This window comes from Geotrypetes seraphini, chromosome 4, assembly GCF_902459505.1.
Source record: "Geotrypetes seraphini chromosome 4, aGeoSer1.1, whole genome shotgun sequence".
Classification (NCBI taxonomy): Eukaryota; Metazoa; Chordata; class Amphibia; order Gymnophiona; family Dermophiidae; genus Geotrypetes; species Geotrypetes seraphini.
Genome location: NC_047087.1, coordinates 185,269,731 through 185,286,582, shown reverse-complemented (window position 1 = coordinate 185,286,582; position 16,852 = coordinate 185,269,731). Strand labels below are relative to the sequence as shown.

The 16,852-nt window shown below is 42.8% G+C and overlaps 1 protein-coding gene across 4 annotated transcripts in view; it reads right to left on the bottom strand.

Moving 5' to 3' along the window:
* Positions 1–903: 903 nt before the first annotated feature.
* Positions 904–16,852, bottom strand: part of LOC117358815 (core histone macro-H2A.2) — a 153,353-nt gene continuing 137,404 nt past the window's right edge. For all 4 annotated transcript variants that reach the window (XM_033940533.1, XM_033940534.1, XM_033940535.1 and 1 more), the window contains exons 8-9: positions 12,645–12,819; positions 904–3,258 (exon numbers count right to left, since the gene is read on the bottom strand). In XM_033940533.1, coding sequence (XP_033796424.1) covers positions 3,093–3,258; positions 12,645–12,819 — 341 coding nt within the window. In that variant the 3' untranslated portion in view covers positions 904–3,092. The remainder of the gene's footprint in view (positions 3,259–12,644; positions 12,820–16,852) is intronic.

Below are 16,852 nucleotides of genomic sequence, written 5' to 3'. Positions count from 1 at the left end.
GACAGCATTCTGCAAGCAACTTGTGGGTTCAGATGCAAATCCTAGTATTCAGGACCACTAGACACATTGCACTAGAATCTAGTTTTAGGCAGCAGGAATGCCTATAAATAGTGGTATTCTAACCACTTACATGTTTAAATCACTTCATAAAATATTGACTAGGAGAAAAATACACTTGATGTTTTGATGGCACATACTTTGTCACTGGGGATGTGCATGAGTGAAATTTGGGAAAAGCTTTCAAATATGAATATAAATTAGGGAATATTATAATTTACTCATGTTCTGGCTAATATGCATGCATAGGTGTTTACATTAGCTATAGAGCTTAGTGCATTTTCTGAAATTCTAAATACTGACATGAATAAAAACTGTCTGGCAATTATAAGGCTAATAGCACAGATTCTGCTATTCCCCGATCTTATGCCTTCTCAGATTTTCATGTTCCTCCCCTTTGCAGTAGGTCAGTGACTGTCACTCAATAGATAAATGATAAAAAAGAGGCAGCATCCAACTGCAACACAATATACAAGAAGAAAATAAAGCAGTAGAAAAGCCAGTTAACTCAATCACATTTTATTAGAAATAAATGTATAAAAAGGTGTTGTTTTGTTGTGTGTGGTCAAACTTGTTCTTAACAAATGTACATCAGCCCAACATGTTTTGGCATATAGTTGCCTCCATTAGAGGCAATTATATTTTTGTCAATGGGTTACACTACACATATACAGAGAAATTAGTCCTTAACCAACTTACTCAGTTTTTGGATGATAATGCCATTCTTCACCCATGTCAATCTGGTTTCAGGAAGTATTACAGCACCGAAACTATCTTTGCCGCTCTCCTCAGTAACCTTTATCAATGTCTTGACAAGGATAAGATCGCATTTCTAGTCTTGTTTGATTTAACTGCAGCATTTGATCTTACTGATCACTTGCTCTTATTTCAACGCTTGTTATCTATTAATACAGGTCCGGTTTACAACTGGCTAAGCTCTTTTTTATCTGAAAGATCATTCACCGTTTCTACTGGTTCTTCAACCTCTGACAGTCGTTCCTTCCCCTGTAGAGTTCCCCTGGACTCCGTGCTTGTCCCACTTCTCTTTAATCTTTTCTTAAGCCCCCTAGCATTCTTAGTACAAGATAGTGGCCTTGCCATATATTTCTATGCTGATGATATCCTTGTTGTATATCAAGTACACTTGCAATTGCCTGATATTTCCTCATTGCAATTAGCTTTAGACAAAGCTGCTGTCTGGTTACAAAATAACTGTTTGACTTTTAATATGTCTAAATCCGTGGGCTGCTGGATTACCAGCCGTTCTCCATAGCCGTTTGTGGGCCCTTCTATTAACAGAATTTCCCTTATCTTAGTTACCCTGTTTAGGTACCTAGGTATCATTATTGACCCCCAGGTTAACTCTCTAGTGAAATCTTGTTTCTGGGCTCTGAGACAATTTCATTCCATCTGCACTTTCCTGGTCAAGCCTTCACAATTTACCTTGATTCTGAGTCTCGTCATTAGTATAGTAGATTATTGTAACATAGCCTATACAGGACAACCACATACACAGTTGAAAAGACTACAGTCTGTCCAGAATCTGTCCATTCACTTGCTATGCAATTCAGGACATTTTGGCTGTGTCACACCACTCTTCAAGGAGCACCTCTGGTTCCTGGTGGCTCAACATATTTGTTACAAGATTCTTACTCTTAACCACTGTATGCTTATTCTTGGCTTACTGTCATACCTTTTGTCTTTCCTTATTCCCTACATTCCCTCTCATAACTTCTGTTCTATGTATGACTGTCAATTACTACTCCCGCTACCATCACAAGCATGACTCACAGCTACACTTCCCTCTGCTTTTTACAGCCTTCATTATAGAATTCCTTTCCTAAATTTTTGCGTCTTGAATTATCTTACCCCAAATTCAAATCAGGTTTAAAAACTTATCTGTTTGCTGCTACTTTTAATGGCCACCCTGATACTTGATCAACCTTCCTAACTTTTAGATTGGGATTGCCGCTCTGATCTGACAATTTTTTATTTTATTTTTTTTTTAATTCTGTCATTTACTTTCTCCTGTCATTTAGTTTCTTGTCAATTAATTGTAGTTCCTGTTTTTATTTTTATAATTTAATTTGTAAACTGCTTAGCAGTTTACAAATTAAAAGGCAGTATATAAAGGCAGTATATAAAGATTAATAAACCATAAACACATTTACCTTATAATAAAATCTGGATTAGCCAATTGGTTTTCCCACTGCTTTATTTTCTGTTTATCTCTTAATAGATACCATTATCTATGTCAACCACAAAATAAAACATATATTTCTCAAAAACTGTCAGTAGTGTGGGCAAGGTAAAGAATAAGCAACTTTTCATTAAACTCTGTCCTCTTTCCTCTGTTAAAATTTTCTCAATTAAGGAATGAAGATGCCTCTCAGCACTCCCACACACATCTCTAATAAATGTCTACTTAGGTGTTCTCATCCACTAATTCACTGGCACTCATCTCAAGAAAAATACAAGCTAGACAACAATGTAAGAATGTACTTTTTTTTCTTTTTAAATAATCTTGTGGGTTTTTTCCTTGTAAAATTCAATGCTACAAATCTAAAATGAGACTTTGTTGTGTTTAATTCTAAAACTACAATAAAAGAAGAGATTTAAAACAAAGTCACTGAAGAGATATGGTTGGTGTTAACAGCACAAATTCAATGAGGATCCTATAAAATCGTGAAGGGCTTCTGCATCCTACAGAAACTAGAGTTTTCACAGCCTGGCCCTTATATCCCACCCCAGTCCATTTACTATTATCCCATCCCTTGACCAACATTTCATTCGCTCTTGCATCCCATCACAACCCTCCCCAACACCCCCTCCCCCCAAAGAAAACCTCAAAATCAAACAAAAACAGTAATCAGTCCACTAAAGCAAACTTCAAACAAGGGTTTGGACCTCCCTCAATCCTCATTTGGGAAATAAAAAATATATTTCCATTCCCAGTGTCTTTAGATTCCATCTGTTCACATTTCTGTTTGTTATGAAACATGCCTGTGCTGGTTTTGTCACTGCTGCTGCAGCTTTCATTTGGTGTCCAGCTTGGCCATTTCTTGTACATAGATGCCAATGCTTTCACTGTCAAACAGCAGGAAGTAAATGTTCTTCAAAGATGAAGAGCTGGAGGAGACAAAATGATTGAAGATAGCTCGGAGGATGACTTGAGCTGCTGTCTGCTTTGGGAAGCCATTTCTAAGTGGGGAAGAAAATTAGAAATCCTTACCAAATCACTGCATAGAAAAAATTGCTCTCTGTATTGCAATGATTATATACAGAAAAAAAAACAACATTATAATCAACTTACCGTAACAGGTGTTATCCAGGGACAGCAAGCAGATAGTCTCACACATGGGTGATGTCACCGACGGAGCCCCGGTACGGACCAATTTAAAAGTGCATCGCCACTTTGTTTTTAGAAAGTTTGTGATAGCCTGCACCGCGCATTCGCGAGTGCCTTCCCGCCCGATGCAGGGCAAGTGTCTACTCAGTTAAGATAAGCTAGCTAAGAAGCCAACCAGGGAAGGTGGGTGGGTTGTGAGAATATCTGCCTGCTGTCCCTGGATGAAGCACAGTTACTTACCGTAACAGGTGTTATCCAGGGACAGCAGGCAGATATTCTCACATATAGGTGACGTCATCCACGGAGCCCGGATGCGGACAGCCTCGCAAGCAGACTTGCTTGTAAAACTTTAAGAAAGTTTGCGACTGCCACACCCCATATGCGCGAGTGCCTTCCTGCCCAATGTAGGGCGCGCGTCTCCTCAGCGTCTCCTCAGTTTAGATAGCTAGCTAAGAAGCCAACCAGGGGAGGTGGGTGGGTTGTGAGAATATCTGTCTGCTGTCCCTGGATAACACCTGTTACGGTAAATAACTGTGCTTTATCCCAGGACAAGCAGGCATCATATTCTCACATGTGGGTGACCTCCAAGCTAATCAGAATGGGATGGTGGGAGTGTTGGCAATTTAGGAGAATAAATTTTGAAAAATTGCCTGGTTGAAATGGCCATCCCGTCTGGAAAAAGAATCCAAACAATAATAAGAGGTGAAGGTATGAACTGAAGACCAAGAGGCAGCTTTGTAGATTTCCTCAATAGGAGTAGATCTAAGGAAAGCAACTGATGCCGCCATGGTTCTGACTTTATGGACTATGACTCGAATCTGTAGATGCAGTCCAGCCTGGGCATAGCAGAAATAGATGCAAGCAGCCATCCATTTGGAGCACGTGCTGTAAGTGTGGAGCAAGGCCAGCACGATCTCGGAAGATGTTGAGGCCCGAGACACTGAAGACAGCATCAATGAGGGTCCGTCAACGAAATTGCGCGCTGGCACTTGACACACTTTTTAAAACCGGTAACAGGCCGGGACATAGGCCGAAAAAGCTCCGCCGCAAGATCGAAGCTGCGGGGCCGCGGCCACGCGGCCTGCCCGGTCGAACGATCGAAAGAAATTTTTTTTTTTTTTTTAAACAAGAAAACGCAACGTGAGCCAACGATAATGAGCCCCCCAAAAAACCTCAAAACCGCAGGCACAGAAGGCACAAGTGAAGGAACTTCGCGCAGAGAGTCGAAGACAGACTTCTCAGCTCCGCGGAAGAGAAAGAACTGAGGAGACGCACCCGGTACATCGAGCTGGAAGGCACTCGCGCATGCGCGGTGTGGGCAACTCGAAACTTCTAAAAGTTTCTACAAGCAAGTATGCTTGTGAGATGTCCGCATCGGGGCTCCGTTGGATGACGTCACCCACTAGTGAGAATACCTGCCTGTTTGTCCTGGGATAAATTGGATGTCCGAACTTGTTTGGATCAAAGGAGATAAAAAGTTGAGGAGCAGATCTATGTGGCTTAGTGCGTTGCAAGTAGAAAGCCAAAGCACCCTTACCAGTCCAGAGTATGAAGAGCTGTTTTTCCAGGATGAGAATGAGGCTTTGGAAAAAAACACTGGAAGTACAATAGATTGGTTGAGATGAAATTCTGAAACCACTTTAGGGAAGAATTTAGGATGAGTACGGAAGACCACCTTGTCATGATGGAAGGTGGGTCCACTACTAAACCTTGTAGCTCACTGACTCTGCGAGCAGATGTAAAAGCAATGAGAAAAAACCCTGTCCAAGTGAGACATTTGAGATGAGCCGAAGGCTTTGGTTCAAAAGGAGGCTTTATCAATTGAACAAGATGAGGCCAGTGGCAGAGAATCGGTGTCGAAGACTCAAGATTGTGTTTGGTGCCGTGACGGATTCAGACTAGACGGGCACCGAGAGAGTTGGGGTAGACAAGGATACAATGAAAAACACACACCCAATTCCTCCCGTAGCAAGTTATCAATATTTCACTTAAGAGAGAGCACTGGTACCGCTAGTTTATTCTTCGGTACCACAGGTGTCACATTCTGGTCCCATAAGGATGAGATCGGGACCGGGTGCTTATGAAACTTCATCAAAGTCAGTATGGTGAAGTTGAGTCCCAGTTGTTTGAAGTGAAAGAGAAACACTGGTACCATTGGCTGTTTATCGGTATCATCGGTGTCATGTACTGGTCCCATACGGATGAGGTAGATGTCGAGCCACAGATCGGGACCGGGCACTTCAAGGACTGCATTGAAGTTGCATGAGTTGAACTTTGAGTTGAGCTCAAGCTTTTGGGACTGAAGGAAAAAACACCGGTACCGTTTGCTTTTTCGCCATCTCGCTCCGGTGCCGTGATAACCAATGTTGAGGCATATACGAACACCGGAATCATTGGCGTTATCACCGGTACCAACGGTGCCACGCTCCAGTCCAATAAGAATGAGGCCTATATCAAGCCACTCCTCAAGATCGGGATCGGGCGCTTACGGGACTATTTTGAGGTCAGCATGACTTGACTCAATGCTAGTTTGACCTGAGTCCCAATGGAGGAAGTGCTAGCCCACTTACTCAAACAGCTTGATGTGACACCGGAGGCAGGCGGTACTGCTGGTGTCGATATATGTGGTGTTGCCAAGATTGGTATCGGAGTAGATAGCAACATCAAGCAGTCTTTACTGAAAAAGTCTAAGGAAAACAAAGACACCAGAATTGACATTGCTGGATTCTGCAGTATCGAGACTTCGACCCCACACATCAGGTGCGAGGAAGTAAAAAAAAGTATCAACTGCCAGGATGACAAAGTCTGTCGATGAAGAAAAAATAAAGATCCTTTCTTCTTCTTTTTTTTCCTACTTTTTATTTTTTAGCAACCAAACTGAAGACGGTGCAGTGGCTTCAAAAGAACGATGGAAGCTAGAACACAGTGTCGCTTGAAGAAACTCAGTCAGCAGCCTGACATGGAGGGGAAACAGCAGCCCAGGAAAATTAAAGTCGGAGGCTGAAGTGAACAAGTAGGCCCCACCGAGTCAAACTTGAAGATGAGCTAAATTTAAAGAATCCTTTGTTTTTAAAGAAAGCAACACCAAAGAAAAAAAGGGAAAAACTGACTAAAAGTCAGAAAGCCACGAGAGTGGGAAGGCAAGAAAAAGTTTAATGATAGTTAAACCACGTCTTCTTAGCTCCGCAGAAATGAAAAAACTAAGGAGACGCACGCCCTGCGTCAGGCGGGAAGGCACACGCATATGTGTGGTGTGGGCTATTGCGAAGTTTCTAAAGACTTAAAGTGGTAATGCACTTTTAAAGTGGTCCGTACCAGGGTTCCGTCGGTGACGTCACCCATGTGTGAGAATATGCTGCCTGCTTGTCCTGAGATAAAGGTATTTATACATGTATGTTCACTTTCACAAACTTTTGGGGGTGAGGTGAACTTTTGTGGGTGGGGGTGTCGGCAGGAGGCATCCCTCCTGCTTTGATCATTCAGGGGGGGGCTCTGGCAGGAGAGATTGGGCATCCCTCCTTTCGATAGTCTTCGGGGGGGTGGGAACAGGTTGCCACTAAACTTGTTGTGGCAGGGAGATCCCTTGCCGCAATAAGCTCAGCGGCAACCCGATTCTCTAACCAGCACCTGTAACATGGACATCGGCTAGAGAATCAGGTTCTTAGGCGGGCTTAAGCACGATTCTCTATAGGATGCCCGTGTATAATTCTCAAAAACCGCTTAGGCGGCTTCTGAGACTGGGCGTCCTATACAGATTCCAGACCTAAGCCCGCCTAAGAACCCGATTCTTTAACCAACGTCCATGTTACAGGCGCCGGTTAGAGAATCGGGTTACCGCTGAGTTTATCACGGCAACTTATTTGATAGTACCCTCCTCTGACATCACTTGACAGATGTACTTAATCTCTTTGCGGTCCTACTCTAAAAAAGTAGGGTCCTCACAGCCTGGTAAGAATGCTCCATTTTGATGAATTGGCAAGTATGGGGTACAATGCCAGTCCACCAAGTGAAATTTACAAATCCACTTTCAGATTTTGCATAACGGTGTGAAGAAGATATAGTCTTTTGTCACTGAAGGGCTTGTAGCTGGTCTAGCATGAAAGTACGCACTAAAATGTTTTTTTCTCAAGAGGGACAATTCCAATGTATTTGAAAAGTCACGAGTAGTACGAAACCAATCATTTATGTGTCTCATTCCACAGACATAAGAACATAAGAATTGTCATACCGGGGCAGACTGTATGTCCATCAAGCCCAGTATCCTGTTTCCAAAAGTGGCCAACCCAGATCCCAAAAGTACCTAGCTAGATCCCAAGTAACGAAAGAGATTATATGCTGCTTATCCTAGGAATAAACAGTAGATTTCCCCAAGACATCTCAATAATGGCCTATGGATCAGAGATTTCTTTGGGCTGGGAAGCGGCCTCGTCTACCTTACATATGGGCGGTGGCTCCGTGGTACAAGGGTGGCCTGGGTTTGTTGAATCTTCGCTATTTGACTATTGGGACATATGTTCTGGACTTGTCCTAATATTCAACATATTTGGAATGCAATTTTTCTTTTTGTAGAGTGCATATGGAACATTAAAATTCAACACTCCCCTTTGTTCTTATTTGGAGCTGTTCCCCATTATTACCCTCGTCAAAAGGGGGTTGCTGCTTTCTTTAAGTGGACTGTCCTTATTGCCTTGAAATGTATCTTGCTGAAATAGCTTGAGGGTGAAGCACCGGATTACTCTATTTGGCGATATAAGATGATTACCCTCCTGATGTGGGAACGGAGGGATGTGACAGACTTTTCCTCTCTCCCAGGGCGCGTCTTCCAACGCACTTGGGAACCCTTTTGGACTACTATGACTCCCTTGGCTCGCAGACGTTTGCTTAACTGTTGATTCCATGTTTTTCTGTATCACTATGTTCCAGTTGGTATGCTTGCTTGTTTCCTTTTGTTTTATCTCGTTGCCTCTGTTGTTGTACTTGGAAGGAAGACCTGGGGGGGATTGTTTGGGGGGCGGAGTGGGGGGTTCCTTGGAGGGGGTGTGTGGTGGTGGGGGGTTTGTACTTTCAAACTTTGAGCTTGTGTGCTTCTCATTTTGTATGTTTGCTATGTTTTCATGATGAGCTAAATAAAATATATTTCCACATAATGGCATATGGACTTCTTTTTTAGGAAATTATCCAAACCTTTTTTAAACCCTGCTAAGCTAACTGATTTCATCACATTCTCCAGCAATGAATTCCAGAGTTTAATTATATATTGTATGAAGTTTTAGTTGCAAAGTTCTTAACAAAGGGATTATATTAATTTTATATAAGTTAGATAATTTAAGCACAAATAAACCCCTAGGTATTGTAAATGGTTCTGGGCCCATTGTAAAGGGAACCTGCCAACCCACTGGTCCCTTAGAGATGGAATTGAGGGCAAGGCCATTGACTTCTTCAAATTCAATCTAAGCCCTGCCAGAAAACCATACTCTTCTATCATTTCTATGGCCAGGGGTAAAGATATCTCTGGCTTGGTTAATATCAACAACACATCCACTGCAAAGGCCAAAGGTTTTAGTTCAGTATGCCCTATCGTTAATCCCCGCATCAACGCTTCCCTTCTGAGTGTGCATAACAAAGGTTCTAGAGTCAAAATGGACAATAGGAGAGAGAGAGAGAGGGACATGGTGGTCTCCTTCTCTATAGGGAAGATTTCCATCCTGATTCCATTAATCAATAGGGAAGCCCTAGGGTCCTTTTATAATGTTGCAATAGCTTCACAAAACCAGCCCACTATGCCCAGGTGATCCAAAGTATGAAATAGAAAAGGCAAACTTACTGTCAAATTCCTTAGCTGCATCTAAGCTGGCTAATAGAGTTGGGATCTGACATTTCTGACTATATGAGAGAGCCAGTAGAGCTTTATGAGCATTCAGCACGGATTGTCTACCCCTTAAGAATCCTACCTAGTCTGCTCCCATTAAGTCCAATAAGCAAGGGGGCAATCTATCCACCAGAATTCTAAATTATCTTTGTGTCTACATTTATAAGGGATATAAGCCTATAAAAATCAGGCTACAGCTTCAAAAAAGTTATTAATGCTTCGTTAGCAAATCTTGGGAACTTCCCTTTCTTCACCACAGCACTGAAGTATCCCAGCAAAGAGCTCTCCACTGGTTCACCCAACATTTTGTAAAATTCTTCTGAAAATCCATCCATTCCAGGGGCAGTATAGTCTCAACTTCTTTATAGCATTCTGTAGATCTCTGAGCTATAGAGGACGATTAAGCCCCTTCACTACCTTAATCAATAATATGGGAATGCCATTTTAAATAATCTACAAACAGCTCTGAGGAAAATTCTGCATCCACTTGGTAGGCCTCTGTAAAATATCTTAAAAATTCCTGAATAATTTCCTTTATAAGGGATGCAATGGTGCCATCATTACGTTTAAAGGATAATATTGGTGAGCAGCCCTTCCAATATTTTGCTATATTGGCTAGAAGCTTCCCAGGCTTATTACCAAAAGTATAAAACTTACAGTAAAATTGACATTTTTTTTCATATGCTCATAGAGTAATAAGTTCAGTGCAGTTTGAGCAGACAAGCTGATCTCCCTATTAAACTGGTTTGGCCTCTCTAAGGTAATAACTCCAGCTGTTATTCTTTTATTTCTAGCAGACACGTAAGAAATAATGTTTCCCATAAGAACTGTTTTACCTGCCTCCCAAAATAGTAGAGTATCATTTATAAGTTGACTATTCTTTTCACACTAGGACTCCCACTATTCCTCAGATATTTTTTTTAAGTCTGCACTGTGGAAAAAGTACAATGGAAATCTCCAAGTTTGCTGATGTTTGGTAGTGGGGAGCTCCTTGAAGATCTGAGATCAGGTCAGTTAAAAATACGGGGTCCATATACCACCACCAGTAAATATCTACAGCCCTGGAGAATTAGGTCTAGAATCAACTGCCATCCTTTGATTTTATTAACACTTTAATTGAACTTTGTAAGTTCTTACATACAAGGACTGCCACCCCACCATGTCTATCATTGGGGGAAGAGTAATAAACTTGACCCACCTAGGTGAACTGCAGTTTTTGGTGCTGTCAGATAACCTGGTCTCTTACATAAATGCAATATAGGCTTTTTGTCTATTCAATACAGCCAGTAAACCTTATGTCACTACCTGAGCTTCCATGACATGCGACAATGTTGCCCAATCAATGCTCTGGAGGCCCAGCCCCCCACCCCCAGGACCTGCATATAACATATCCCAGTTGACTCCCACACTTACACAAATCTCGAGGCTTCCTTCAGTTGAACTCATAATTGAGTACCCAACTACAGCCAGCAGCACACATATTAAAATCACTATAATTCAAAATATTATCAATTGAGTACCCTCACCAGTATATCCAAACCTAACTGCTCCCCTTCAAGCCCTTGCCCTCCCCACCTTCCCCTTTCCCATCCCCATAACAACCCTCTCCTATCAATTCCCTAACCCAATATATATTATCTTTACCTACTCTCCTATCCCACCAAGTGTGATGGAAGAAAGAGCCACTCTAATGCTGTAGAGTCCTGTACTCAAGTCCCTTTTGCTATGGTTTTCCATTCCAGAAAAATTATGCACATTCAAAGGCATGAACACAGAAATATATCACTCAAACCTTAAGCAATAGTGTACATGTACATTCTACAAGGCTTACATCTGAGACTATCTCTGGTAGGCATAGCACAACTGATCTGTATAGATTTTGCAACTAGTCAGATTACCTCCCATCATAAAGCCCAAATTTTGAGCATATTGCTCCTCATCCTGGCAAGGTGATAGTGTTGATGGCCACTTGGGCTGATTGCTCCATGTTGAATTATTTCCAGGAGCCATTCAAACAGATTTTCAAAATGGAGGGGTATATCATCATAAACCTAGTTTTCTTTTCAATCAGGGACACACAAAGTGGCTGAAATTGCTTCCATTGTTCTTGCAGAGCTGCAGAATAATCTTGAAAAATTATAATGGGGGTTCTCTTTTAGAATACACACTAACCAAAATCCAGTGAGGTGGATTCTATTGACTGCGGGGTGTCAGATTGACCATATCAGCAGGTCTGTCAATTCCTCATTCATCCCCTACAGACAGTATTTTTTATATCTTTTTTTATATGCTTTTTATATATATATATATATTTGTGAACTTTCATTTTTGACGTTTTTCATAATAAATTAGTAATAAGAACAATATTAAAGGTGACTTAGCTTATTTCTGTGAGTATATAAGTCATACTGGTTTGAAGTATTTTCTCCGATGTTATACATAGAACACTCCCCTCTGCCAACGCGTTTCGCCAGTCTTTCTCAAGGCATGGGGTTCTGATGCATAAAATGTACCTAGTTTGCGTATCAGCGGCATTTGCGCAAACACAGTCTGACAGTGCAAACTCTTTAGACAACCATTTTTCCAATATGGTGAGCAGCAGGTTATCTGATAATATTTCAGGGAGGCCTAGTAGCCTCAAAGTTATCTCTTCATGACCAGTTTTCCAGTTCTTCAAGTTTTGTAGCTTGCTCATTCAGTTGCTTCATAATGCTCGGTAAGGCCTCAGCCGCCCCTGTTATGCCATGAGCCATATCAGAGACCCGTTGTTCTACAGCAGCGGTTCTGACCCCCGTTAGAAGTGTTTCCACCACTTTTAATTGTGTGGACAGCAAGTTGAGTCTCAAGAAAATAACTGTAGCCAATGCCACTGACAGCTGCAATAACTGCTGTTTCGAAAATGTAAGGGCTATGGATCTGCCATCTTTTCTTCATTGCTACGTGGTTTATCCTTATCTTTTCAAGCTGATTTCCCAGACATTTCGCCTGCAACTTTGGATACAAACATGTCCATGCAGGTAGGAAGCCTTTCAAAAAACTAATTGTCCATTACTACCATTTATTCATTTGGTCAGCTAAAGCACGTGGCCCCAGAGCATCCTAAATAGCACCCTGCTCTCTCAGTGCATCACTTTTTTTATTTAAAAGTGACTTTTTTTATTTAAAAATTACAGGTTAGTAAAGTGTTTGAGGTAGTCACCATGCTTATTGAATCCCATCTCCTTTTTTTTCTTTGTTTTTATATAACAGCCATTTTACATGTGAATATTTTTACATATGCACTAAAATAACTTTATAAAATTACTCTTTCACCCCACATGTCTTGCTGAGAGCTCCCATGCATGAATGATTCTCTCCTTAGGTACATACCTGCCAGTAGGGAAGGAAGGAAAAGCCACTGACTTCAGCTTCTTTTCTTCTGCAGCAGATAAGCAGTTCTTAATAGTCTTCTCCAGCTGCTCTTCACTCTTATCAGACCCCCACTGGGGGATATGGCAATGGATGACAAATTTAGCAGCTAGTCCATTAGCCTGGCTGAGGGCAGCTAGTATACAAGAAAATAAGGAGGAGATTGATAATTGCACAAAGACATTTTACTACTGACTTTCAGAAACGGATGTTCTCTGTCAGGCCTAGATGCACTAAAGCCAGTGATCATCGCTAAACTTGTTAATTTAACAGCTTTAGTGATGATTGCATTTGCTGACCCGATGCAGAAAATGGCTCACTACCTGGTTTTCTGCACAATCGCTAATTCCCCGATCCGACCATACAAATAACCTAATTAATATTAAAATGCCATGTAAACTAATACAGCAAAGCACAGTTACTTACCGTAACAGGTGTTATCCAGGGACAGCAGGCAGATATTCTTGACTGATGGGTGACGGCACCGACGGAGCCCCGGTACGGACAATTTTAGAGTGATTGCACTCTAAGAACTTGGAAAGTTCTAGTAGGCTGCAACGCGCACGCGCGAGTGCCTTCCCGCCCGACAGAGGTGCGCGGTCCCCAGTTAGGATAAGCCAGCTAAGAAGCCAACCCGGGGAGGTGGGTGGGATGCAAGAATATCTGCCTGCTGTCCCTGGATAACACCTGTTACGGTAAGTAACTGTGCTTTATCCCAGGACAAGCAGGCAGCATATTCTTGACTGATGGGTGACCTCCAAGCTAACAAAAAGAGGGATGGAGGGAAAGTTGGCCATTAGGAAAACAAATTTTGCAAAACAGATTGGCCGAAGTGTCCATCCCGTCTGGAGAATGCATCCAGACAATAATGAGATGTAAAAGTATGAACTGAGGACAAGTGGCAGCCTTGCAGATTTCCTCAATAGGAGTGGAACGGAGGAAAGCTACAGATGCTGCCATAGCTCGGACTCTATGGGTCGTGACAGAACCTTCCAGTGTCAGTCCGGTCTGAGCATAACAGAATGAAATGCACGCTGCAAGCCAATTTGACAACGTACGTTTAGAAACAGGACGTCCCAATTTATTCGGATCAAAGGACAGAAAGAGTTGGGGAGCTGATCTGTGGGGTTTTGTACGCTCTAGATAGTAAGCTAGAGCCCTCTTACAGTCCAAAGTATGCAGAGCCTGTTCTCCAGAATGGGAATGAGGTTTCGGAAAGAAAACAGGCAGTACAATAGATTGGTTGAGATGGAATTCAGAGACAACCTTAGGAAGAAACTTTGGATGTGTACGTAGAACTACCTTATCATGATGAAAGACTGTGAAAGGTGGGTCAGAAACTAGTGCATGAAGCTCACTGACCCTCCTGGCAGAGGTAAGCGCAATAAGGAAAAGTACCTTCCAAGTGAGAAACTTGAAAGTGGCAGTAGCCAAAGGTTCAAATGGAGGATTCATTAAAGCGGAGAGAACCACATTAAGATCCCAGATCACAGGAGGTGCTTTAAGAGGTGGTTTTACATTGAAAAGACCTCACATGAATCTGGCGATTAGGGGATGAGCTGAAAGGAATTTTCCATGGACTGGCTCATGAAAAGCATCAATAGCACTAAGATGGACTCTGATGGATGTAGATTTGAGGCCAGAGTCAGACAGAGAAAGTAGATAATCCAACAATGTCTCCACTGCAAGGGACGTGGGATCATGATGATGAAGAAGACACCAAGAAGAAAACCGTGTCCATTTCTGATGATAACATTGCAGAGTGGCTGGTTTCCTGGAAGCATCCAGAATAGAACGAACGGGCTGAGACAGAAGAGAATCATAAGAAGTCAGCCCGAGAGACACCAAGCTGTCAGGTGTAGAGACTGGAGGTTGGGATGCAGAAGGGTCTCTTGATGCTGCGTAAGCAGAGAAGGAAATAGTGGAAGCAGAAAGGGTTCTCTGGAACTGAGTTGAAGTAGAAGGGAGAACCAAAACCTATATATACCAAGATTTAGGAAAGGTTCCAAGAAAAATCAGACAAAGGACCCTGCATGGATAACCAGTGAAGTAAAGAAAGTGATAGGAGACAAGAAAAAATCATTTCGGAAGTGGAAAAAGGACAAAACTGAAGGAAACTGGAGAGAGCACAGGAAGCAACAAAAAGAATGTCACCGAGTAGTCAGGAAAGCCAAGAAAGAGTATGAAGAGAGACTAGCCAAGGAAGCAAAAAATTTCAAACCATTTTTCCGATATGTGAAAGGGAAACAGCCAGCGAGGGAGGAGGTGGGGCCCCTGGACGAGGGTGACCGGAAGGGAGTGGTGAAAGAGGAAAAAGAGGTGGCTGGTAGGCTAAACAAGTTCTTCTCGTCGGTCTTTACAATAGAGGACACATCCAGTGTGCCAGAACCGGAAAAAATCTTCAGGGGAGATCAAGAGGGGAAACTATCATGCATGGAGGTAAGCCTCGAAGACGTTCTCAGGCAGATAGATAGATTAAGAACGGACAAAGCTCCGGGCCCAGACGGGATCCACCCGAGAATACTGAAAGAGCTTAGAGACGAAACAGCAGAATTACTGCAGCATATTTGCAACCTGTCCTTGAGAACAGGGGTAATCCCGGAGGACTGGAGGATAGCGAATGTTACACCGATCTTCAAAAAAGGATCGAGAGGCGACCCGGGAAACTACAGACCGGTGAGTTTAACCTCTGTTCCGGGGAAGATGGTCGAATCAATAATCAGGGAAGGTATCAACGAACATATAGAAAAAAATAATCTGATGAGATCGAGCCAGCATGGTTTCTGTAAAGGCCGATCATGCCAGACAAATCTACTGCATTTCTTTGAGGGGATAAGTAAGCAATTGGACCAAGGTGACCCAGTGGACATTATATATCTGGATTTCCAAAAAGCCTTTGACAAGGTGCCCCATGAACGCTTACTGAAGAAGCTGTGGAGTCACGGGGTGGAAGGGAACGTGTACAGATTGGCTGGCGGACAGGAAACAGAGGGTAGGAGTAAAGGGGCACTACTCTGACTGGATAGGGGTCACAAGTGGTGTTCCGCAAGGGTCAGTGCTGGGACCATTGCTGTTCAATATATTTATTAATGATCTAGAAACGGGAACAAAGTGCGAAGTTATCAAATTCGCGGATGACACAAAACTCTCCAGCAGGGCCGGAACTGTTGAAGAATGCAAAGAACTGCAGAGCGACCTGAACAAACTGAGTGAGTGGGCAAAAAAATGGCAGATGAGCTTCAATGTGGAGAAATGTAAGGTCTTGCACATAGGGAAGGGGAACTACATGTACAGCTATACGATGGGAGGGAGGGTACTCGGGGAAGGAAGCCAAGAAAAAGATCTGGGGGTATTGGTGGATAACACAATGAAGCAGGCGGCACAATGTGCAGCGGCCTCTAAAAAAGCGAACAGAATGCTGGGCATTATCAAAAAAGGTATCACTACCAGAACAAAAGAAGTTATCCTGCCACTGTATCGTGCAATGGTGCGCCCACATCTGGAATACTGCGTCCAATACTGGTCACCATACCTCAAGAAGGACATGGCAATACTCGAGAGGGTCCAGAGGAGGGCAACGAGGATGATAAAGGGTATGGAGAACCTTTCATATGCCGAACGGTTGGACAGGCTGGGTCTCTTTACCCTGGAGAAGCGGAGACTGAGAGGGGACATGATAGAAACCTATAAAATCATGAAAGGCATAGAGAAGGTGGAGAGGGACAGATTTTTTAGACTAGCAGGGACAACTAAAACAAGAGGTCATTCAGAAAAACTGAGAGGAGACAGATTCATAACAAATGCAAGGAGGTTCTTCTTCACTCAGAGGGTGGTGGACACCTGGAACGCGCTTCCCGGAGAGGTGATAGGACAGAGTACAATTCTGGGGTTCAAAAAGGGACTGGATGACTTCCTGGAAGCGAAAGGGATAACAGGGTACAGATAGAGATTTACCTTACAGGACATTGAGTGAACAGGGTATGGGTATTTTAAGTTAGGTAGGGAACACTTTCAGGTCATGGACCTGGGGGGCCGCCGCGGGAGCGGACTGCCGGGCACGATGGACCCCTGGTCTGACCCGGCAGAGGCAACGCTTATGTTCTTATGTTCAATGTTGCCTGGGCCACCGTGGAGCAATCAGAATCATGGTGGCTCGTTCCCTCTTGAGC